The sequence below is a fragment of the Battus philenor genome, unplaced genomic scaffold (assembly GCF_028537555.1).
Source record: "Battus philenor isolate CCGP_79_NKW_IND1 unplaced genomic scaffold, ilBatPhil1.0.hap1 SCAF_30, whole genome shotgun sequence".
Classification (NCBI taxonomy): domain Eukaryota; kingdom Metazoa; phylum Arthropoda; class Insecta; order Lepidoptera; family Papilionidae; genus Battus; species Battus philenor.
In genome coordinates, this window is record NW_027181694.1 from 3,600,298 (window position 1) to 3,626,044 (window position 25,747).

Consider the following 25,747-nt stretch of genomic DNA (forward strand, 5'->3'; position numbering starts at 1 on the left):
CTATATAAGACAGTACTATAATACAGAGCAAATGCAGGATGTAGACCACAGATTAGCAAGCGTGGCTAAGGTGTAACTATAATGTGGACGGACGTCCCAGGTTAAGATGATGACGGTCTTTTTCTATCAATAATTATCATCTGATATTTGTAAGTCACTTATTATAGCTTACATTTGCTATACAAGTTCCTAGATCTGATATAATATCATCAGTGATAAATATATATAAAAATGCATAAATAGTGGATAAACTTACCGCATTGCCATTATGATGAGATGAATCTGCGTCATGAGGCGGTGGCGTGGAGTGGCAGCGGGCACCGCCGGTGGCAGCGCCTAGTGTTGGCCAGTCGCCTATGTCCGTGAAATCCGACGCCTGAGGACAAAAAAACACCAATTCAATCATACTGATAAAGTCGATATAGTAGAGGTTACCAGACTTTTTTCTCATAGAGCACTTTGAAAATTAAGCTGGACTCACTGTTTATTCTTAAAACTCTATTGTACTGTACTAAATATGATAAATATCTAAGGTTACTTTTTAAAGTATGTTATTATATCTACATTGATGGGTGAAGTCAAGTCAATATTTTAGTTTTCTATTATCACAAACAGATACATTTTTGTGTCAAGCTGACATGGACACTTATTGTCTTCCGTGGACACCGAGAGCTCCACCGAAATAACTTCGGTAACTTATGCTCTAGAATATTGTATCATATGTTGTGAATATACACCTGCGCTTCATGCTCGATCTTGGCCCAGCTGCGTCTAGATCTAGACTTCCTGCGCGCTGCTACTCCGGCGGTCATGCTCGAAACACTTAATTCACTTTGCACTTGATCACTTAGCGACGCATCACTGCACTTCTGTCATTAAGCTCAGTCCATTTTGCTGTTGCTTTAATTACATCAATTGTATAGTACCTATAGAATTTGAATATACTATGTTATGTATGACACTTGGTTGAATGTTACTTTTTTTCAGATCGCCTACTTATTTGGTAACTATTTACGCCTTATAGGTATTCCCTACCAGTTAACCCAAGACACTTGCAATTAACTCCCGTATCATCATCATCATAGTATCATCAACAGGACGTCCGCTGTTGGACCGTTCGGAAACTGGATGCAATCCCCGAGTCTACCGATGACCTTAACAAGGTCGTCTGTGCTATTTACGGGTGGAAGTCTAAGGCCGCGCTTGCCGATCCGTAGTCTGCACTCCAGAACTCTGAGGCTCCGTGTAGCCTGCCCACTGCATTTCAAGTTGCCAATCCGCTTAGCCTACTTTCATACGTCTACGAATCTCCTCATTTGCTGATTCGATCTCGTAGAGAAACTCCGAAGATAACCATCTCAATAGTACGTCTAGCAACTATAAGCAAAGTCATTGCTGATAACACAAATTGGTCATAGACCTTTGTCTTAAGGCAGCGAGACATGTTATAATAGTGGAGTTAATTTTGATTCTAATTACAAATTAGGCTGTTGGTATTGCTAACGTACAAAACTCATCACCATATGTGATATAAAGTGAAAAATCTTATTAAAAAAAACTTAACTTGCGCTAACTTAGTAAGACTTGAATAAAATAGACAAGTTAGCCTTATTAAAGCAATACTTGTGCTTCTAAAACACTACAGAGGATATTTAATAATTCCGCACAAAATGACTCTGCCCTTCGATGCCGGGGCGGTCGCCCCCTCTGTATAGGGGAACCTCTTTAGGGGAACATTCTTGTTATTCGCAAAGGGAACGTTCGAAATTTTGAAACTAACAATTCAACGTTTTCAAATTATGTCGGCTATTTGCCAATATACTAAGATATTAAATAATAACATTCCCAGCTGACATTTATAAAATTCTAATGCACTTAGGGGGTTCCCGCAATGACGATGTACCATATGACCAAAATTTGAGATTTAGGTAGAACTGAAAAAACTAAACGTTTACGTTGACAATTTCACCAAACACGCGATCCTACGAAAGAGCCGGCAGACACGGCGGGGGAAGACACCCCCTCCCCCCACTACGCAGAACGACGACATAGTCAAGGTCGCGATTAATAGCTGGATGCGGGAGACTATGTCTATGCCTTAGAGTGAGCGTCATACAGCTGACATACGATATCTCCGTGTCGGCACAAACACGATGACCGATGAGATATCGAACCATTAATGTTATATATTAATTTAATGCAAATACAGGTGACATTTTACACGCGGAAGCGGTCTCGACCGGTTCGCTTCAAGACGAATGCGGACTTGATCGAATAGGACACGATTAAAGAACGAGATTTTGAACAAAAAAAAAAACGAAAATTACTTAAAAATCAAAAATAGAAAACACAGGTAGATTGTTTATAGATAAATAAACTTTAAAATTGTGAATGTATAGCTCATTAACTGTCAATGTGCAATACTGTACGTCACATCCAAAAATACATAGTTTCATAAATAATAAACAAAAAGGATAATATAACAACAAAAAGCATTTTCAAAATCGTATTACTGCATGTTAAAATTAATTATTGTTTACATTGTCCCTACAGACTGTACTACCTGAAGTTAAGAGCCTCTCACATTCCAACAGAAGAAATATACTAATAACTAACATATTTTATAGTTTTCATGATAAATGAACTATAAATTCACTCCTAGCTTTTACACCTATAACGATATCATCTTGTATTGCCTAGTTTTACAGCATTATGGAAAACTACTTGACTTTTTTAAATAATAATATACTAAAAGCGATGCGTTCTGAAACAATTAGAAAAAACTCGATAAATAATTAAAAAAAGCTATTTATGTATAAAAACGTGTGTTAACACATGCAACGATGATAAAGCGTCGTGGCGTGGTCGTTTTCACTTTTGTCCAATCGCCGGATTAAAAATAAACCTATCATTACGTCATTTAATAGCTATCAATCATTATTGACACATTATATAAAATCATTTTTGCTATGCATGAACTGTATTTAAAACAACCGTTTTTTACTTCGATTAAATGTGAAAATTAGGAATTATACATAAACAACACGGGCACGCCTGAACATACGGTGCCACAAAAAGGGGACTTCGAAAGTATTAAAAAATTGCCTATAAACCTGAATAATTCTTATTGGAAAAATAGTCAATAAACAATTCGTATAATTATATTTCTAAAGACATTATGTTTTTAAACAATAAATAAGATTTACTCGAAATTAATTGTTTTATTCTATACGGCAGGGAGGCGGTGCAAAAGATTTAAAAAAAATTGAACCGAGAATAAGCATGTGTAAAACGTTTGTATAATAAAGAATTATAAGTATGAAATAATAAGACCATAAATTAAATGTAAATAACAATATACTTAATAAAAATGTGTTACGAAGTCTTCATGCGCAGTTAGACATATAAAACTCTAATGTCCCCCGTTCCAAGGTCAAACGTTCACCAAACATAGCACCACTAACATCGGTCCTAGTGGACGTCAAAACACAGTAGTGCACTGTAACAGCACTGGCCGCGTCTAGTTTCCAGGCGTATTTAGGTTTAAAGAAACACTACATTCAACACCGCAAGGGATATAACCTCAAAACCGAGCGCATGCGTCCGTCGACGCGTGGTTCACACGTTTCGACTTGTACTAGTGGCACCATCAATTTACATTTCACGAGACTGTCCCATTATACGAACTATTTTTAATAATAAAAAGAAATTCTTACGATATTATGCATTTGCTCTTAAAATCTTGTGTATTAAATAACTTACTAAACCGAGAAAAATTTAAAATATATAAAATTAGTGATAATAAATAAAGGCTTAATAATTAAACATGTTTTAAAACATTCTATTCTATAAATTATCTTGATGATATCTATAACCCACTAGTACGTTTTATTTATTATGATACAATAAATAGAAAAACAGAATCAATTGACTATTAAGAATCTAAACGAATAACTAAAAGAATACAAAAATTAATATTATATCTACAGTTAAAATATCCCAGTTCGAAGTACATAGTAATTGTCACACTATTATCACCTCTCTCGCTCGCTCGTAACCACTACCAAGGTCGAGTTTCACGTGCGATTCGCGAACGTGATTTGGCCTTCGAGTGTAATAATTCACATTTAATATATGTAATCATATAAAATAGACTGATATTTCATTGCGTCTTTCACTTTCATACCAAATGAAAGAAAATCCAAGGTTTCTTTAAGAAAAATATGTCTCGTCTGACATCGTATGTTTTTTTTTACATTTGTACACGTATTTACGTACGGAATAGTAAATTTATTCGTACAAAAGAGAATGGCACGGAATGTTGGATATAAGCTTAATGAAAAATGTATTATTAATATTTTTTAGCATTAAATAGGACGGCGTGAATTAAAAATTAACCAAAATTGTTGCTTAGTGCACAACACGAGAACGGCTCGATCAATTCTGCTCTCTTAAAGGCTTCCAGGATGAAAAAATGGGAGAATATTGGTAAAACAAGACCTTGTTTTCTCGTACATTCAGAAGAAATAACTGACAAACATTTAACACTAATCAAACCCTTGAAAAGACATGTATGGATGTAATCAGACAAGAAATATGTTTGCCGTAGATAATAATGAAACGATAATACAGTAGTTAAGTCGAGCACTTATTTTTGCAAGAAATCGTTTAATTTCATCGTTTTTGTATATAGGCTTCTAAACTTAAACTTAACTTTTGAATCAATAAATCAACGTCATCCGATAGCCGCCTACAAGGCATATGCAACTCGTCACCATTCGACAACCAAACGGTCCCGTCGGAATCGAGGCTTGTACGTTACAAGATTCGCCAACCCTCGATCAGTCTACGTGGAAGCATTGCTGAAGTTTCTTCCGCCACTTCTCCCAGCGCTAAAGCTTTCCCAAAGCGGTAGAAATGATTTTATTCAGGAAATAGCTCCCGACCTAATTCGTGTTTCGTTCCTTATACGGTAGCTCCTTGTGTCGGAATACTAAGCGAATATTATCGACGAGAGACAGCCCAAGAGTAGATACCCTCGTGAGGGCCCTTTTGCATAGACGCTTATGAACATCAGGCGAAGAGATCCAAGAGCTCTGCTGCCTCTCATTCCAGTAAAATAGTAGTTTGCGGGGGCCTGTAACCTGCGCCACGTAAAATTATGTTTTAAGATACGCGCCCGGTCTTACGATGCCTGCATTCAGCGACTCCGCTACTTACTGATTTGATTTACTCATACTTTTTTCTACTGAACTATGTCAAGTTATTGTTTAATCCTAAATCGCGGTACATCTGGGTTTGAATTGCATTTCAAGTACAATAATAACAACAGACTGTAGAATTTAGACCAGAGATTGTCAGACTTTTTCTATCATAGACCACTTTCAAAATTTACCAAACGAGCGTAAGTAATCATCGTTACCCAGCGAATTGGTAAGTTGATTAATGGGCAGACCACGGAACTTGCAGAACTACTAGCCGCTGGGGCCTTGAGGTTCTGGAGTGGAGACCAGTGACGGGCAAGCGCAACGTAAGATATTGGAGGACGGTGGATGCAGGCTGCTCCAAGCCGATCCAAAGAAGCTTATATCCTACAATTGACATCCTATAGATGCCTTGATGATGGATAATATTCGTAAACTTACGATTATATTTTTAAAACCACGGATTGATAAATACAGCGTAAAAGGTCCACTTCGTAAAGTTTGTCAGAAGACGCTGGATGCATACTGCATCCAATCGGTCCTGTTAGAAATGTATGGGGCACCGTCTCCGGGAGCGCAGGTCCCACAGCTGAAACGATGATGATATAAATAACACCATTACCCCATAACAACCTAATCAATCGAGTTGCGGCAAAATAAACTCTTGAGTATTTAATTAGAAGCAATTTAAGCGTTACAAGGCAGAGTCGATAGGCGAAGCGATAATTCGATTCACGCCAACCCGATTACTGTTTCGTAACGGCGAATAAAATTCAATTTACGATTTAATTTTTATTTCATTCATGCGTGGAAACCGCCACGTAGACGCACGCCGAACAATAAATGCAACAAACATGCACCGCAAGTAAACACACAGCGGCCGCAGCGAGTGCGATAAACGCGATAAGCGCTCTCTGCGATAATACCCGACGCCGAGCTGCTTGTTGCGAATCGTCATCGAGTATCTCACACTTCGCTGTCACATCAGACTTCGTACTGTTGAAAGTAATTGGCCAATAGAAAATATATTACAGAGCGTTATCGACCTGTTTATTAATTATTGTTTTTTTAAAGTAAGATTCTACCTATTGTGATATGTAATATTTACTCTAAAAAGAGCTGTGTGATGCGCTTGAAAAACGACAATCCGTAACGAACCGTCAGGTGTCCGCAGTGCTCCAAATGTGCTGGGCTTTCTCAACATAAAATCTGAAGAGTTTGAGTCCCAATCATCGCGCTGCTTGGGACTTAAACTGTTAATAAACAATTATCAAAGCGGCGATCTTTGAAAACGGCTTGCAGTGCTGTCATCAGCTGACATAATGATGACGAAACCACGATTATCTACCAAAATAAGTTAAATATGATTACAATATCTTTGTAACGCCTTTATCGACATCATTTCAACCAAAGGACGTTATTGGACATAAATTTAATAATAGGACAGTTTGGTAGCGGTCTCTGAACGTAGTGTCTCGAATAGACCTTAAAAAAGGTCATATGTTCACTTTGGTGTGGAGTGAAACATTAAAGCCCCTAAATCCATGTGTTACACACGCTATGTGACCTGCCTGCTGTCTTTTTAGCCAACGGGTCTTTCCTCGTTTATAATCATGGTACAAAATGATACAAAATCTGATTTGAAATATACAATAACTTTTACATGAAAAAATTTGCAAGCACAAGTCTTAGACGCTCGATAGTCGAGCATTGCCTGTGGCCCTTACAGCAGTCTGACCTTAAATCTAAACCTTACACAATATGGCGCAATATGCCACAACTAAGCTAGTCGAATGCGACTTTAAAAACAAATCCTTTTCACGTCTACATTAATGCAATCTAAGGCTATATTTTGGTTTAGTACTTTTAAGACACCTATTTTGTACCCATACAGTGTTGACTTGGTAAAGGTGTAAATACTTTAGAGGCCACCATACACCACATACACCACACCAATATATATATATATATATATATATATATATATATATATATATTGGTGTGTGTATAAGTCAGACGATAAAGAAACAGGTCGAATGCAATCTTTTATTTAATTTTTCACAGCGTACATTACAGTCGTCTTCTATTTATCTCCCCGACAGTCCAAGCATCTACATCATGACTCATGGCATTATAGTGTTTTAAAAAGAATAATAACCTACATGTAATAATAAATTTAAATTTCATCACACACATATATACACATGTATACATACACATACATTATCCTATTTTAGAGGTCAAGCTAATGCTTTAACTGTGTATATACTTCATTGCTTTACTATTTATTTTCAAGTACTGTTGTTAAAAATAAATAAAGAATAAAATATTAGCAAAGTAATATTTATACTTGGGGCAGTACGTTGTGGCGAACGCATTATAACTGTGCAACATATACGTTTCCATTTAGTCAAAAACTAGGTGACCTAACTAACGCAGCCACTAAACAAGCTCACACGGATAATTAAAATTAAAATACCATAAAAATACTTTAGTTCAGGATGTAGACACTGCCAACTGTTAGTGGTCACATTCATACGTGCACAGTCAAGTAATAATACATTTATCATTGGTTATTTTTCTTTATTATCTGTATATTTGTTGATACCGATGATCTGATGGGGTCATTGTGGCGATGTATTCATCATTTATTGTATGCACTTAGAAAAGTACACCAAACCAAAAACTTACTGATTTAACTGCTCATTCAAAATGTGTACAACATTCAAAATATCACAAAACAAATAGGCGACACACAACAGCAATATTAGAAGATTAAGACTTAATTTTATATAGGTATATATATATACACACATACATATATATGCAAATTAGCGATGTCTCAAAGACATCGAGACCAGAGGAGTTTGCGTTGTGATCATTATAATTCCGCACATTGTTTGGGAGAATTAATACCTGTAAGGTACGGACAGACGATATATGAAATATATACGACATCTAAGTGATCCGTGTGGAACTGTAGTTCTGATTGAGGATTTCTAATACGACCGATCGGAAGCTGCTGAAATTTTGTAAATTCGTAGTTATTTCAGCCCATAGACAACCACTGCAAAGCATAGGTCTTACCTAAAGCAAAGTTTGCTTGGCTTTACCTGACTAACATTACCGCCACTTCTAAAATCATCAGCGCTGGGAAAAATGTAGAAAGTAACTACATCTACGCATCTTATATCAAATGATCGGGGTTTTCGTCCCCTGGGATATACGAGCCGTTCACATTTCCGATGATGCCGGTTGGTTGCGACTTTTTTTATGCGTAGTTTATTTTAATGTCGTCGCATCGAAGATTCACGCGTCTCGGTATCAGGAGGGCGCCCTCTACAATTTGGTACCCGGCTAAAGCTAACAGTGCCCTTTTATCAGACTACCCTCCTCAAAAGTGAGACAATCAACTACTAGCGCCATCTATCGGTGACGTTGGAAGCAACAGCGTACAGACTTATTTATATGTTGGTAAGTAAGATAGGTCTTTTTGTGTATAGCGGTCGTGAGTCGTGAGACAGAATAAAGCTTATTGTCGAAGCAAAGCTAGCTGGCTGCCACAATCAAAGAGCCGGTTTTTAGTTAAGAAACATAATAAAACCATAAACAACGCTTACGTATATGAAGGCTGTATATGATTGCCCGTGTTACACTGATCCAGTTAACACAATATGACTTGTCAGCGCACGAGTTTGTTCTTATTCTTACACTTACTTAGTTTTATCCTTTATATATTTTGTACATAGTAACAGCTAAGCTAATTTGCTTACGTTAGCGTTGTGACGTTTTCCAAAGTTCAGTTTTAGGGTGAAGTTAACTTTTTCTTTTGACGTATACAAGTGGTCAATATGAATTATCCTACATGCGTAAGACCTTAATAAATGAAATAAATGGTAAAAATGTACAGAGGACGATTGGGTTCAGTTAAAGATTTAACCAATAACTGGCCGCAGCTCTGTATGAATTTATTTTCCCATATTTCTTTTGAAACTTTACACCAAATCAATTTTCAGTGGGTGTAAACAAATTATTACTGAATATTAGTTTACTTGCGCGATTTTAACACGAAAATAATTTTGTAATATAATCTATATATAAAGTATGACTTTCTAGTTTCCGTCTGCGTCTTTGTTCATTTTAGAAAATTTTTTGATTTATTTTAGTTATCATAAAATTCAAACACGTACGTAATAGTTTTTAAAAACGAAGATACATAAAACATTAAGACAAATTTATTACAAAAAACAATCTTCATGTATATAACGAAAGACGAACAAAAGAACATATTCGAGAAATTATTTAAAAACGTCACAAACTCTGAAGCAAATGGTAGGGGATTTGCAACATTTTTGGGGGAGCGTGCGATGCGTTCATAACAACGCTGCGTTCAAAATGTCCGTAAGTTGCAAGGGTAAATAATAAATCGATATTATGTGAATGCTTACGCCTTTTAGATGGAAGCAAGTATTTGGTTCACAATTGTTAACAATCATTAAGACTACGCTGTTAAATATTCTAAACGGAGTCCATAGTAGAAATGGAGGCCTTATCTTGGAAAGTACTTGTACAGATATAGCTTATAAAAGCGGGTCCGTCACAAGAGGAATATCACAAGAGATTCATTTAATAGAAACCAATAATTAAATCCAGATTGAGCTTCCTTATAAAGCCTTCTTTGATTTTGAAGTTAGGAATAAATAAAACGATCGCTCTGAAATACGTTTTGTTAAATTATTTCTTATATTGGACTACGGACAGGCCAGTAAACGTACGAACTAATTAAAATATCTTATATTTTTAGTTATTTATTTTCCTCATAACGTTTCATAGCAAATAAAGAAATAAGTTCTTTTCGCCAATCAGCTAAAACAGCTAATCAATTTTGGATTATCTGATTATGATTTTTATTCTATTTTAATCTTTTTTAATCCTCCATATTCTGTGCCTGTGTTAATATTAAATTATTTATTTAATTTAATTTCCCGGCTATTTCAAGTTTTAGTTTAAAACATCGATATTTTAAGAAGTAAAATCCGAATTTTGAAATGGCATGTTCCTTAGGTATCATTATATTTTTGAATAGGGCGTGTATCACACATTATGTGACGAAAAATAAACCAATACCGGCGAACCTATTTCAACAAATAAAACATATTTTTCCCTTGTCATTCTGTGTATTCACAGTAAGGGAGGCATTATTGTATTAAAAAAAATCATTTTGTAATTCTACGTTGCAGTGTTGTTTATTTTTATAGTGTTGCTATGTGCCGCCCAATATAAAAATAAATATAAAAAATAACTTTCGACGTTAAAATCTGTCTATCTTATCACACAAATCCTCACTATACCGGGATAGCTCTGGTCCAGTTCTTCACTCCCGTTTCTATCACTCGCACAGTAATGTTTAATCACCACGTCACCAAGCACCGCCTGTGCAAACAAATCGAATCTCTCACACGCTTTCCGAATTGGGTAACATAACAGCCATTATATTCACAGACCCGTCGAGATAATACTGACATAATAACACAGTCGTATTTGCGTAGCAGATAGTCGCGACCTTGAGAGAGCGTAGCGCGGACCGCGCAGTCGCGAACCGACTTCGCTCCGACTTGTCTATGCTTTTTGAATATTGCCGCGCGTTCGATTGTCCTAATGACATTGCTGTTTTTTTTAAAATAATATTGAGTTTTTATACAATAGGAAAGGTAATCGCTCAACGAGCCATGCTATATTAAAATTTTTTCAAAAGAATCGAGATCTGCAAGCGAACGTAATTAACCGCTATAGTCCGGTGTATTGGCTAGTTTAAGTGGCAGTTGGGAGGCCATAAGGCCATAAAGTATATAACAGATGGCCGCTTGGACCTTAAGGTTCCGTACTGGAAAGTGCGGTGCTTGCCCACATGGTGGACAGACGATCTTATTGAAGGTCGTCCAAAAAGGCTGGATGGAGGCGGTCCAACCCGTCCTATTGGAAATCTGTGGGGAAGGTCTGTGCAGCGGAGGTCCTATCGATGACATGATGATGAACAAAGACTCAGTTATATATTTTAAATTTGAAATACAAGAAGCGTAGAAGTAATTTATGCTGTACAAAAATAATTTTCTAGAAATAAATATAATCATATTTCTATTGTTTGCTAATGGGCAAATGCGTCCGGAGGCGGCCCCAATTATTTTAAGTATTTGTAACAAAGACAAGTATCCGCCAATTAGCATCTCAAGCTTTTTCCGACATAAGCGCTTTCCATACCAAGCCAACGCATCATTTCAAATATCGAATCTCATATGTGTTAAGTATGGAGCGTATGTAGCGCTTTGTAACTGGAGGCGCGGTCTGCGTTGCACAAAACGTGGTCACCTTAATGAGCGTGCATGCATGAAGGGATTTCTGAAGGGAACGGCATCATGTCGAAATCTCGCGCGCTGACGGACGCCGATATATTTCTGATCTGTATTATCATATTTTTACACTTATACAGCTGTTTCGTTACTCTGTGGCTCACGAAATATATAAGTTCATTCAAATTCAAGTAGACGAACGAGTCTATTATTTTAATGACATAGGTAAGTTACCGCCGGCTCATAATGCCGACCTGATAAGTGCCGGCCGTAATTTAAAAAATTTAATGTATGCAACAATGCAATAATGACATTATAAAATAACAACCATATAAATAAAGTCAACAGATTAATTTCAAAATAAATTGCGTTCAACTTAAAACTCTTAAATGCCGTAAAAAAGTTATTTAATAATTATAAATGCACAAATAAGAAAAGGAAAGTCTAAGATATGTTTTAAATCTTAAATATTTTGTACCAGCTCTCCTTGTAACGGTTTTGAGTAAAAAATTAAATGAAAACCTGTCTTTGGAAATAAATTAATGACCTTTTAAATGGTTCAAAATTTTTGGTTAGAATACCATAATTAATTTTCTTTTCGTACAGTTAAAAATATTGGCCAAACTAATAGAAACAATAAATAAATAAGAGGTATACCAGAGTCAACACTTTATTTATTGCCTTAATATCTTAACTATAACAACCGATTGACTTAAAAAATTAATTTTATTAACTATTTTATATACTGCAAAACTAGTGATAATGTGATTATATTTTCATTGTAACATTGATAGAGACATATTTTTTGGACTAAAATACACTTTTGCCCAATTTCCATTTGTAATTTTTGCGTGTTCGATTGACTAAAACCTAAACCTATTTCATACTGAAGCTTGAGGACTATCTCGGAAGGATCAGCTCGATTTGACTAGGACCAGATTGTCAGGTAGCCCAGCTCACATAGCTCGGGCGGATGCCTTATGAATTGCCGTGGCACTGGGGCCTTTGAAACAGGACTGTCATTCTCAAGTTTCAAGCTTAACAACACATTTATCGATTCATTCTGTGCATTACATGTGCATCTTTATTCATTTCTATACCGACTTATCGAAAGAAAATACATACTTGCTCATAAACATTTGTACCGCGTTATCTCTGCAAACATTAGGTCTGAATGAGTGACGGTCAGATGTGATTATTGTTCATTTGAATTAGTTGTTTACTAATGATATTACGAGTAGACGCCACAAGTATCGGGTAACACAAAGTATAAACAACTTAGTAGGTCTTGAACAATTTATTTTAAGGCTTTTTTTTGTGTTTCGTCTATAATTAAGTTGTAAGTTGAGATTATTTGCAGTTGAAGTTGTTGCTGTTAACCCGGGGGCTTTTACAGCTTCATCGGAACTAAGTTTACAGGGCGGAAGGGTCCGGGAACTTAAAAATAAAACAGAAGTTGGACAGACGCATTTCAGTTGTATGATAACATTCGCACGTAGTAAACCGAAAGCTGTGTAGTGTTGATGTTGTGAGTATGAGGCTTAGGGCGGCGGCGTTGACCACAGGCGAGCCCAAGATGGATCGGGATCCAAACTCGGTTCGCCCGCGCTGTTCACAGTTGCTTCATTGTGCGTGTGTGTAACTACAATAACAAAATTTAAGATGCAATGAGAACTTCTGCTGAAGCCAATACAGTAGATATTTCTCTGAAGGAGATCTTCAATCTTGAGCAGAGTCTGCAGTCGGCTTTGGACCAAAGACACCTGTACCATTTATATTGGAGAGTACTCATAATCGACTTATGCTTTTAGACATTATAATTTCAAGCCATAAAACATCCCCTACTGGACATAGACCTCCACCATTGGACCACTAGGAAGCGTTTTCCGACGAACTTAAAAAGGCCGCCTGTCTACCTCCGTTCCAGTACCTTAAAATCCCAAAGGCCATTTGTTCATTATGTGATCTGACCACTGCCTCCTTCAACATGCCAATTCGCTGGGCTATTTCGATTAGTTTCGTTAACAAGCATCAATGTAAACATTTCGTGAGTTATGCGTCTACTATCAGTCCACCTTGGAATTGCGTGGTAATCATTTATAATAAATCAATTCACCTCGACTACACTTAACTTGTAAATAGAGTGGTTACTAAAAGTTTGTGACAAATGTAAGACTGTACGAAATGTGTGTGCGGTAAACCATATGACTTTACACATGAAAATTGTAGTCACCAATGCATATGTTGACCATCTTTCCTCTGATATAACTGTCTAGTAAACTATTGCAAAGTCAAAAAACTTGATTCAAACGTCGCAAGTGCTGTATTACATCATACACTCATAAGCCATTATCACTTAGAGCTAACTATACAATAAATCCACGATGGAAGGCTTGTATTTGTCAAACACATAGATTTTACTGTATCTAAAGTCAGTAATGCGCTTTGATTCCATTTAGTTCATCAACTTTAAGCAGATACAAACAATTAAAGCTTTATATTGTTCTTTCGTACGGATTATCGAAGGATATGGATCTCAGGTTTGGAATCCTAAATACGCTTGCTCTGTAGATAAAATCGGATGCATCCGACGCCGGTTGCTACGATCTGCAATGTAAACATGATTTACATTGCGTGGTTCTCTCAATGGATGTAGCCGTCACCATCTATAGCTAGTAGTGTGCAGAGAATTGGCAGAACCATATGTTTAGTCGATTGTCGCGAGGTCGTTTGTTCTATATTTATACATGTTCCATCTTTTCGGCAGAGAAATCTCAAGCCACTCTCTATTCCTAATGGTTGCAATAACTATCCAAATAAGACATTTTTGTTACGTGCTCCGAGCAGGTTCAATGAAATAGTCGAAGAATTACAATTAGACGTTTTTGGTGTTTGATTTCTTTATGTCTAGAATTTAAAATAACAACTTTATTAATATTATTTATATATGTATACAGTATTTTATATAAGGAGAAACGAAAAGTAATGTCGCTTTCTTAAGTTAAATTTACACGACAACATTTTTAACGAGTTTTTATTTCTAATCAACAATATATTCACCTTCGTTAACAACCTTTTGCCGTCTAGTATACAAATCAATGCCGGAGCGGTAACAAATCAATCAGGCTTTTCTGTACATCGACATAAACGACATTACTTTCCTTTCCGCCTAATATTTTCTAGGCGTTCTAACACCTGAAGTACGGAATATTTTTTTAAAACGGTTTATGACCTGTGTGTTGCCATTAATGGTATACGGATCCCACATGTGGTCGCTTACGATGGGTTTCACAAGAAGACACAAGGTTACCCAGAGAGGATTTTTAATGGATTTCTAATCAACAATATATTCACCTTCGTTATCAACAACCTTTTGCCATCTAGTATGCAACTTCTTTCAAGTACGAGATGAGCTACTTAATGACAATCAAATATCGACACGTGCAGAAAACGACATTACTTTCCGGTACACCTAATATGTTACAAGACTTACACATTCTTCTATGTGTGATTTTAATCGTTTTATACGTCTATATAAATTATTATGATATAAAATAAATAAACTGACTTAGGCAAGTCAACACAAGGATGCCGGAAGAGTTCATTTGGACAGACAAGATTCCGTTCTTATTTATTTACTTTATTGGAGATAAATAGTAACAAAAAGTAGTAAGAAAGTACAAACTAGAAGCATAGACATATAAAATTAGTTACAATTGCTACCTTATAACTATCTCACTGAAAACATTCAATGATTTATAGTCAAACAATGAACGAAATGAACAAATAAAAACATTACTAAACAGGGATCAAAGACTATGGTTTATATATTTATATAAATTGTATTGTATGTACTCAATAATTTCGAGTATACAAGAGAGCACGAGAATATATCAATATCACTAATATATGAATTGTGGAGGTCAGACATTCTGTATAAGGGTTCGTCTATTGATCATGCATATATTTACTCAATATGTGATATTGTTAGAGACCGTGTACACATACTCCGCATCTCGGCTTGCTGGTAGGCGACCGCGCTGTGACCTCGTCGCAACAAGTTTCGGCGCCACCATCTACAGCTTTATAGACGACCCGGAAAGGCGTAATCGTTACGCAATATCTTTTTAATCTAATCACATCTGTTGATACAAAGCAAAAGTGTAATGTTGAATATTTAGATTTTTTTGGACCGAAATATTACTGCCTCCTAAATGGCATTTGAAGATTCCGCGGGTACGAGGTGGCATGGCGCAGAAGGCGCCTGGCCCGAAACTTAGTTTAACACTAAATATACCGTAATGGATCAAAATGACCCATTCGGGATCTTATTGATTTTGAAAATTTTTTTATCATGACTTTTTGGACCTGGAAAAACCGAGGGGTCGAAGACCAGTGGGTAGACCCAGGTATCACTGGATCGATCGCCTTGAGGCAGACTTGCGCGAATTGAATGTCAACCAATGGCAGACGATGGCGCAAGATAGAGGAAAGTGGAAGTCTCTCGCTTCGGAGGCCAAGACCCACTTTGGGTCACTGAGCTAGCGGAGTAGTAGTAGTAGTAGTAGTAGTAGTATTACTTTTTGTTATTAATTAAAGCTATTTACACTTATTAAATTTAATTTTTATTTCCTTCCTAAGAAACTTATTTCATACATTCAAGCAGGAAACAAAGTCGGGTCATTTGACTTATTATGGTAGGAATAAGTACTTAATAAGTGTTGGTATGATTAGTGTTAAGGTAGCGAAGCTAGAGAACTCTGAGACTGTCACAACTCGGCTCGGATTAACTTTCCGATAGACAGCGAAACATGCACATAATAGTTTTACTTAAACATTTTAACCATTGTATAAAATACATTCTTATTTGTACTATTTTCGGTAACATTTTTTTTAGTCTCAATACCGAAATACAATGAAATAGTCGCTGTTGGAGCCCTGGGGAAGTCCATGCGCTAGGATCTGTAGAACTCAGAGGAAGGAAAATAACTGACAAAGCTCAGCGAATTAACAAATCTAATTAGCAGCAGAACAGATTACAACTGGGGCGGTAGAATTGAAGAAGAAGTTGAAGAGAAGTGTAATAGTGGATGAAATGTATCTTTGCGATCAGATTTACGACTTTTATATTTATTATTCGCAAAATTTTTCTACACAATGATCCTAAATATATATTATTACGTTATTCGGATTTACAATGACAACATGAGACGGGAGATACAGAATTTATTATCAAGTCCTCCCGCGGATCCTAGCTTCGGCTGCCACTTGATACGTGTTCAGCTTTGAGATTTCAGAAAGCCTTACTACGTGTATTCACTTCGTTTACTTCACTTCTAAATATTTATAAAAAAAATTATTGAAATCACTTCTCCGTAATTCTTTTAGATGCTGTTCAATAAACACTGATCGGTGTTCTGCCAAAAATAATCCGTCACAGAGCCGCAGGTGATGCTAATCTCATTTAAAGCGTCACCTGCTGACTGTTCATCAGGACCTCACCGACTAGGGTTCCATCAACAGGCACCGCATGAACATTTCATCACCGCTGTACACGTACAGCGACGTGTCGTAACATGTTTATGCAAATTAATTAGACCAGTCAAGTAGCCGGCAATGGGTCAGCCGCGCCGGTCCGTTTTCGCTTCGCGTTTGCCCGCCGCCCGTCCTGTTTGCGAGATCGACTCGTTAAGGCGACCAGTGGGCGATCCGGTAATACATTATCATAAATTAGCGATATTTTTTCCTAGCTCAGGTAACAACGTGTGTACCGTGACTCATCACCATAACTCTGTAACCATGTGGCTTAGGTACTTGAAATTTTGCGAGAACATATCCTTCGCTAAGTAAAGGTCGAAATTACGAAATTTGACATTAATTGTACATTAATTTCGCGAAACTGGCGGGGGTTAGTTTGTCTACTTATATAAGAGATTTCTATTTATGTACTGATTCAAAATATTTTCAGTTGTAGTTTAACACAGTACTAAAACCTATAACATATATGTTTTGCATATATAGGAACAGAGTGACGAAATAAGATTAAAACTGTGTAATAAGGGGAAATAAACTACATTTTTTTAAGATATGGTAAATTCAACACCGCCATAATCATTTCATTTGAAAATCCACTGGGTATGGACATCCCCCATAGATTTTCTATATAAATGATGACTACATTGTTGTATTTTCTAATAAAACAATCTACTTTTGCTTAGTGAATTTAATATTAATTGTAAGTCAAATAAAATAATTTCAAAGTAAAACATAGCTTTACAGTTGTATGTAATAAAATTGTTGCTAAATTTCAATATTTTGTATTTTAAAATCACAGCACACAGTTATTATCCGTCGACCGTTGACATCCAGGTGAACCGCTTATTTTAGACGAAGTTTAACTCAAAACAGAAACGTTTAAAACTATTACCGTCCTTCTCTAATACATAACATATTATATATCTGTTTCGTAATGTATTTAATTCGGGCTATAGGCAGGTGTGCGAATGAAAGGCGTGTCGCTAGCGGGACAGAGGTCCGTTGCCAGGGTTGATACTGTTCTTGTACTTGTATAAAAATAATGCATTCATTTTCATTATCACATTTCGAGTGCAAGGATAAAATCTCTGACCTTGGTTAATCTGAATTACTATGAGTATCTTGAAACCATTGTACAAATGTACACCGCAGCAATCATTTTTATTTGTATTTTGTTTTTAAAATACAGTAATACCCCGCTTTACGCGAGGAATACGTTCCAAAAAAAATCGCGTTAACTGAAATTCGCGTATAACGAAGTTTATGATTAAACATAGTCAAAAATTATTACAAAAAAATACAAATCATTTTAATCAATCACTTTAATTCTAGGAACACTCTATGCAATACATACTCTTTGTTTTTTTACGGAAAAATACATCTATTGTCTTTTGGGTAACGTTTTGTTTACGTTCTTGTAAAATACGTTCATAACACCCAACACTGTTTTTAATTGTTTGACAGATGGTCAAGACACCATAGAGAAGTTGATAACTCATTATATTTATACGCACTCTTTCGCGTAATTCGAGGCATTTGAGCGCGAAATTTGCAATTCGCGTTATAGTGAAACCGCGTATAACGGGGTCGCGTAAAGCGGGGTATTACTGTATATTGAACTTTGCGAGCGCGTATATATTAAATTATATTATGATTATTTTACAGCAATAGACGGGAGCACATGGCTCGTGCTGATGGAAGTTGGGGCCTGGAGGAACGGCGACTAGAAATCTATAGAAGCTGCGTGAATTGGCCTCGAACTAGATGAACTGACGGCATAGTCAAGGTGATAAGTCTCTGGATACGGGCAGCATGACACTGGTCATCCTGGCAATCTTTTGTGAGGCCTTTAGTAGGTGTCGGTCAACTTACTTATGATGATGATTTTAAGATTAAGTCACAAAAATTTTAGGTGCAGAAAGTTTAAAACGGCACTTAAAAATAGCTAAATCTGAAGCTGCGAAGCTATATCACGCATAATTATCGTGGTATATAGTTTTCATCTTGGATATGTAATTTTGAAAATCGAACCGTGACCATCGCATGTAAATCCTTTAAGTAAATCTATTGTATTGTTTCCGAAGATGTAAATGCTGCTAGCCCTAAGGCTTTTACAGCTTCATCGGTACTGAGTTCACGGAGCGGAAGGGTCCGTGAACTAGATAAGTGAATCTCATTATAACTGTTCATTCGTCTTAAAATTTGATGGTTTAAAAATCGGACATTTGAATATACGTTTCGTTTACATAATTTTAGCTGAAAGATGTCCACAGATGGAATGAGGCTTCCTCAATAGATTCTTAATAAAAACCGGTTGGAAACTGCCAGCATACAACGTATTCCAATGACATTAACTAGATCATCTAGTCGCCGATTGCCGCGGCCTGTAGTGATATCTGCGCACGAAAGATATTGTGAAGGACAAAAGTAAAGAATGAAAGATATTGTGACGCGTGAAAGAGTGATAAATAAAGAAAAGACGGAAAAAAAATGATTGAACAATAAAGTCCCTAATCCTAAAAAGTTAGGGGTACGAGAGGCCCCCAATAGCGGGGGCCACAAAAATAACTACAGGTCAGCTGGTAGATAATGCCTTCGGGATCAAGTTCGCCTTTTTACTTAGTATAATATACTTCTGAGAGTATTTCATTATACTGGGCTATACTTTCAAACGTTCTGACAACCCTAGCGGCTAGGAGACAACGTAAATATCGATAGTTTTACAATATCGAGGTCGCTGCCGGTCAGGCGAGAGGTACAGACCCAATAAACAGCTGGTATATTTAGAAAGAAAAAAATTTTAACAACTCAAATTGTTGACAAAGAATGACGCGCTAATCGGAAAATTGATTAGATGATGTATTGTGTGCTACTACTTTGTACAATCAAATAGGATCCACTCTATGCGTGGCCATTTTTAGATATATCAATCCCGTGTATTGTTATTATGCCTGGTTCTGCATAGCGTCTTTTAAGAAATAGAGTGTAGTCATAGAGGAAAGTTGACTTCTACAGATACAGCAATAGTTTTACCGTCATCTGATGTCATTATCAAAATAATAAATAAGAAATATATACCTGATGAAATTATTCCGAGACAGTAAAAAATGGCTACAGGTTTGGCAAATGCATTGCGTCGGAACGTCTGCTCTCCGAAATGCCAGACGAGGTTTTCGAAAAATTCGACCTTTAGCTGCGTCGCAGTTACATCACGACGACGCTAGATGCATTCGAGGTTAGCAGTGAATACGAAAGTCAACAAAAACTTTCGTATTTACTGATACAAACATACAATTCCTTCCAATAGTAACGGCAACTGATTTGGCACATCAATTATTCATACTATTATTAACATTCACAGTGATCACTGTTTTACGCATCGAGAAAAATGTAATAGGAATCATTTTAATAGAATATAAAATAAAATTCAGATCAACTGTTATGGTATCCTTCAACATAAATCAACGAGGTTTCCAAATGCGAGCTGAAAAGAGCCCCAAATTACTCCTACCTTACAATAATCTCCAGATGGGATTTTTTGTGATCGCTTTCACAATACCACCAATACAATAGTCAAACAATTCATTCTCGAGGTGGACCAAGACGTTGTTACGCTGTTAGTGGGATAAAAGAAGGTTCTCCGAATCTGTGTAATAACCATAGTAAAAACACCCCTAAGGCTATTTCTGCAACAGGCTCATTATTTAAAACAGTGGTCCTCAACCTTTTCTCATCTACGACACATTAAAATCTTTTCTAATATTTCGCGGCACACCGAAAGCTAAAATCGACAGACGAGTGAACGTGACGTGACACTATGAAAAATTTTAAAATTTCAATTAATTATTTTTTACTGCGACACACTTGTATCCGATCTATGGTACACCGAATGCGCAGCACTGCTTTTAAAACATATAAAAGTAAATAAGAGAATATGCAAATTTCAATAAAAATCACCTGTCGGTTCGTTCAATAAAATATTACTAAATAATGTTAAATCGTGAACAAATATATCATAAATCGTACACAGTACATCATGATATAATGACATGATACGTATATGATAATGGCTATATATAATTACATATATGTAAGTAAATATTACTATACTTTTATTCGTATTCAATCGCTCTACGAATGGTCCATCTATACGAAGTAGCTTTAACCCTTAACATGGCAGATTTCTTTTTAATATTACATTAATATTCATACCACTTGACTTTTAAAACCCAAAGATGCCAACAGAAAAAACTGAACAAGCTTTGGAAAATTAAGAAATTTCCTAAACATTCACATACAAAAGATTACTTTGAGTTCAAAATTGATGCCACCATTTTTTTTTTAATTCTGATGTATCTCTACAGATACATTATCAAGAAAAGGGTTAAAACCTTATCATCATTACAGCTGTAACAGGTTCGCTGCTAGACATAGGCCACCCCCATAGATACATATATACATAGCTCTGATTGGAAACTGTCAACACCTAGTGTTTTTCGAAGACCTTAATTATTCAAGCTATGTGGCTGGCCCAGTGCTAAACTTCCACATATTGGCCTCACAGTGTCAAGACTCAAAGGGGAAGTAGACGACACCTATGAATAAAAAAATAAAATTCCAGATACCTGCTAGATTGAAGACTATACAACCAGAAAAGATCATATTTGCGAAGGAATATATTTTTGCTTCCAACGATAAGAAGTACTTGCAAATATAAACCTTTTTTTTTAAACAAACTAATCTATTAATCACCGCTTTAGCCTGATTCGAAACCTTCTGGCTGTTCAGAAAACATAAAAGGCCAATGCGGGGATGCCGATCCGACACGATTGAATAGATAAAACTGAATCGAAGATCTTGAAGGCTATATCGGAAAAAGATTATTCCGACTGTTCAGAGGATTAGAAAAAGCGTTGAAAAAAGTACGTTTTATCAGACCGTGATTATTTTAGAGGGAATGAAATTGATTTGGATGAATAAAGATTGGCAAGTTACCGATCCCTGGCCAACACTAATACGAAGGAAACTAATAAAGAATATATACATTATAAACACTAAGAATAGATTAAATAATTGCGCGGTTAATAGTAAGGATACAATACGACATTAAACAAAGGGTATGCGAAGAGAGAGATTCAGATACGCGCCGACCTGCGGCCAGTTCTATTTCGATTCGGCGTTGCGACGTCGCGTCTCCTCAAATAGAAGTACCTGTCTACATTTAATACAAAGTTGTCAAAGTTTATCAGCTAAGTGCTATTTGAATATATTTCAGTCGTGAGATGTCTTCATTGGCCTCCATCATAGACTCTCAATAGAACCGGTATAAGCTTTGGAGCGGTAAATGTACAACTCTTTCTGAACAACGTAGACATAATATAGTAAGAAAAATTTAGATCACTACATATTATTTTTTGTTAAATATCTGCATACGGACTTTATACTGTAAAAATTATTGACCTGTCGTATTCCCATAGAAAGTTAAATTATTGTAACATAATACCGAGTGATTTTATATAGGTAATTGCTCCAATCACGTTGACTTTTATTAAAAATCATGTTTCACAGTCATATGTTGGTAAATATAAAGGAGCACATGTGATTCATCACGTCAGTTGACAGACGGCCTAGGCACGCACGCACTGCACGGCATAGGCCTTCCTCAAAGAACGCAATGACCACCAATCTTGCGTTGCCCGTATCCGACGACTTGCTACTACCTTGACTTTGTCGTAGATACACCTAGTGGAGACTACTTTTATATGATTACTTCAACTAGAGCTATCTATTACGACTAATCTACATAAAAAAAAAAACTTTAAAAACGCAAGCACACTTTACAGTGGCTGTGTGCTTGGCACGTCGCTCATGGTACCGATTGCAGTTGGATCTAAAAGTTCTCAAGTGGCGACCACAAACTGGTGGACGGTGGTAAGCTTCCCACTGAGTGGTCCGACAACATAGTTTAGGTCTCAGAAAGTCGCTGGATAGGGGTCGTATAAGACCGGTCAACTTGGAAATTTTTGGAGAGGAGGCATATTGCTTGTAGTGGGCGTATCGACTGATAGAATAAATATGACAGTATATATATTAATGTAATCAATTGTCCTGTTTACCGAAACCGAAGCAAAAAAAAAATAGAACAGAAATTTAAAAGAAACATTCACATAACGAATCTATTATCCCGAGGCTAGGTGGACAGAAATAAACATCAAGCGTTATTTAGATTAAACGGACAAATTGAGGAGCAGATTGCTCGCGTAATCATATGAAAATAGTCTGTTTATCCAATGTTTTTAGTAGAATTCCAATAATGTATTCATAACGTTCTGGGTCAAACACTAGAGCCAATTATCTCAGAAAAATATAATGCTCCTACTAAATTGTGTAAAAATACAATAATGCCACCATATCAGTGTTATATTTATCGCAAGAGAATATTTTTAATTGTTACTGAGATAATTATATTATCAAAAATGTAGTCACAATTTGGGCCTCATCGACAAAAGCACTTAGTAGGTCTAAAAGCCAAGAAGAGAGCGATGTTCGGGATTGCTCATCTAGGTCGAATCATAAACAATAAGTTAATTTACGTACGAACGTAAGTAGAAGACGTAGCATAGCGAATTGGAAAACTATAGTCGGCAGGCCACATAGCGCTGAACAAATGGCCGCTAGAGCCTTAAGGTTGTAATGTGGACACTACAGACTAACAAACGCAACGAACGACGTCAACTCGCAAGGTGGACAGGCTACCGTGTTGAGGTCTTCCAGTAGTGGACTTCCCGCGGCATTAAACCATAATATTTTATTTTGATATATTTGTAATGTCTTTAAATAAAAATATATATAATTTCATCGAGTGTGCGATAGCAGGCCGCTGATTGAACAATAAATTAAACGCGGGGGTTCCCCCAGGGACTCGACTAAGACCGCTTCATTATGTACATCTTCGGTATGTATATTATGATATTGTCTAGAAGACTGTGACTCTTTGGTTGGTGCACGATCCCCTGAGATGGGAACCGAGGCTTCGATAATTTATTTTTATCGGCATATGGACTTATGGTCGAAGATATTTCACCAATCAGTAACCAGAAACATGAGGCTCTCAATGGTAAGTTTTACATACAAACTACAACAAAGAAAATTACTTAATCTTTTATATATATGTTTGTTAATTTATATATTTATAACTTATTTATTCGCAAAGCTTTTGAACAAAACATTTTTTTAATTTAAGTAAATACGTATAATATCCAAAGGTCCACCGGATGACCTTGTTAAGGTCGCTGGAATACGCTGGAAGCAGGCCGCTCCCAAACGGCCTTACTGTAAATATATGGGGGACGTCTATGTCCACCAGTGGACAACTTACGGCTCATATTATTATTATCTTTACTATTTAATTTTCTACTTTATTTTTATTTACTATCCTTTGACCTTTTTGAACACTGTAGGTCGTCTAGCACAGCCTGTTCAATTGTTTATTTTCTCTTTATTGTACATCAGCGACGGATATAAAAAGAAATCAGATTAAAATTCTCCAAATTAGAAATAGTCACGTCATAACCATTACAGCTTTGCTAATAATTTTAGCAACGACATCGTTTAATAAGAAAATACGCACTAGCACTCAAGGACCGCGGTAGGACCTATTCGTATAGCCTATATCCAAAAGTATTTTGGAATAAAACTTGCAGCTGTGTATAATACACACAAGGTCAAAAACCGTACCGTTTTTGCAATAACAACTATGTTATTGCGAAAATTATAAATTATGTATGAATATTTCAAGAGATCCTGACGATAATGTGTCCTGGTCACTATGAAATATATCACTCAGTATAATTATAGTGCGAAGAGCATCAAAAGATCAAAATCCGAACCGTTCTAATAAAATTTTTATTAACCATGAAAACACCTAAGCAACAAGGAAAATCACGCACACATACAACTACATCTGTGTGCATTAAAAAAATAACCATACGTAAGAAATATCAAACCATGAAAATGGCGCATTCCAATCGGTGTCACCGGAACAAAATTAACATTCAACACAGGTATAGGTACACAAACGTTTTGTGGCGCACAAATGAAACTTCAATTAAATGGAAATAACCGAGAGGCACTACAAGATTCAAGATGGAAATGGTGGAAGATTTTATTTTAAACAAAAAACTTGAACACCGACTCGCGAACGCGTCCGCCGCCGACGCCGGTCGACACGTTACTGTGCTAGTGTTGGGGCACCTTTCCGTTGTAGACGTAATGATGCCTTTCAAAGTTTCAATTCTTATTATTTTTATCGATATAAATAATTGTAAATATTTTAACATCATTTTACTATTGTTAAATTTAGTTTTATTGCCATTAGGAGTACCGAAAACACATGTTGCGAAAAACTAACTGAATGCGAGCAGCGCAAGACTGGTCATAGTGGCAATCCTTGAAAGAGGAGAGGCCGGGGCTCACGGCGAGCGTCTATCGGCTGACATCATGAAGATCATGACGATCATTAGCTTTTGGTCTATTTAAAAAACATTTAGCCAACACCGAGTTTATTTCTGACGGCTACAATTACCGTCTTCCGGTATTTCCTCATATCTAGTAAACACATTACTCAACTACGTTATCCCATACGTAATAGTATTAAATATA

At 36.3% G+C, this 25,747-nt stretch overlaps 1 protein-coding gene across 6 annotated transcripts in view; it reads right to left on the reverse strand.

Annotated features, from left to right (window-relative positions):
• LOC137927414 (la-related protein 1-like) overlaps nt 1-25,747 on the reverse strand; it is a 90,001-nt gene that overhangs the window by 25,121 nt on the left and 39,133 nt on the right. For 2 of the 6 annotated variants that reach the window (XM_068771218.1, XM_068771215.1), the window contains exons 1-3: nt 25,093-25,300; nt 738-926; nt 257-376 (exon numbers count right to left, since the gene is read on the reverse strand). In XM_068771218.1, coding sequence (XP_068627319.1) covers nt 257-376; nt 738-812 — 195 coding nt within the window. In that variant the 5' untranslated portion in view covers nt 813-926; nt 25,093-25,300. Of the gene's footprint in view, nt 1-256; nt 377-737; nt 927-3,361; nt 3,542-10,555; nt 10,691-25,092; nt 25,301-25,747 lie in introns of those variants that run through there. The other 4 variants (XM_068771217.1, XM_068771216.1, XM_068771220.1 and 1 more) reach the window with 4 other exon arrangements.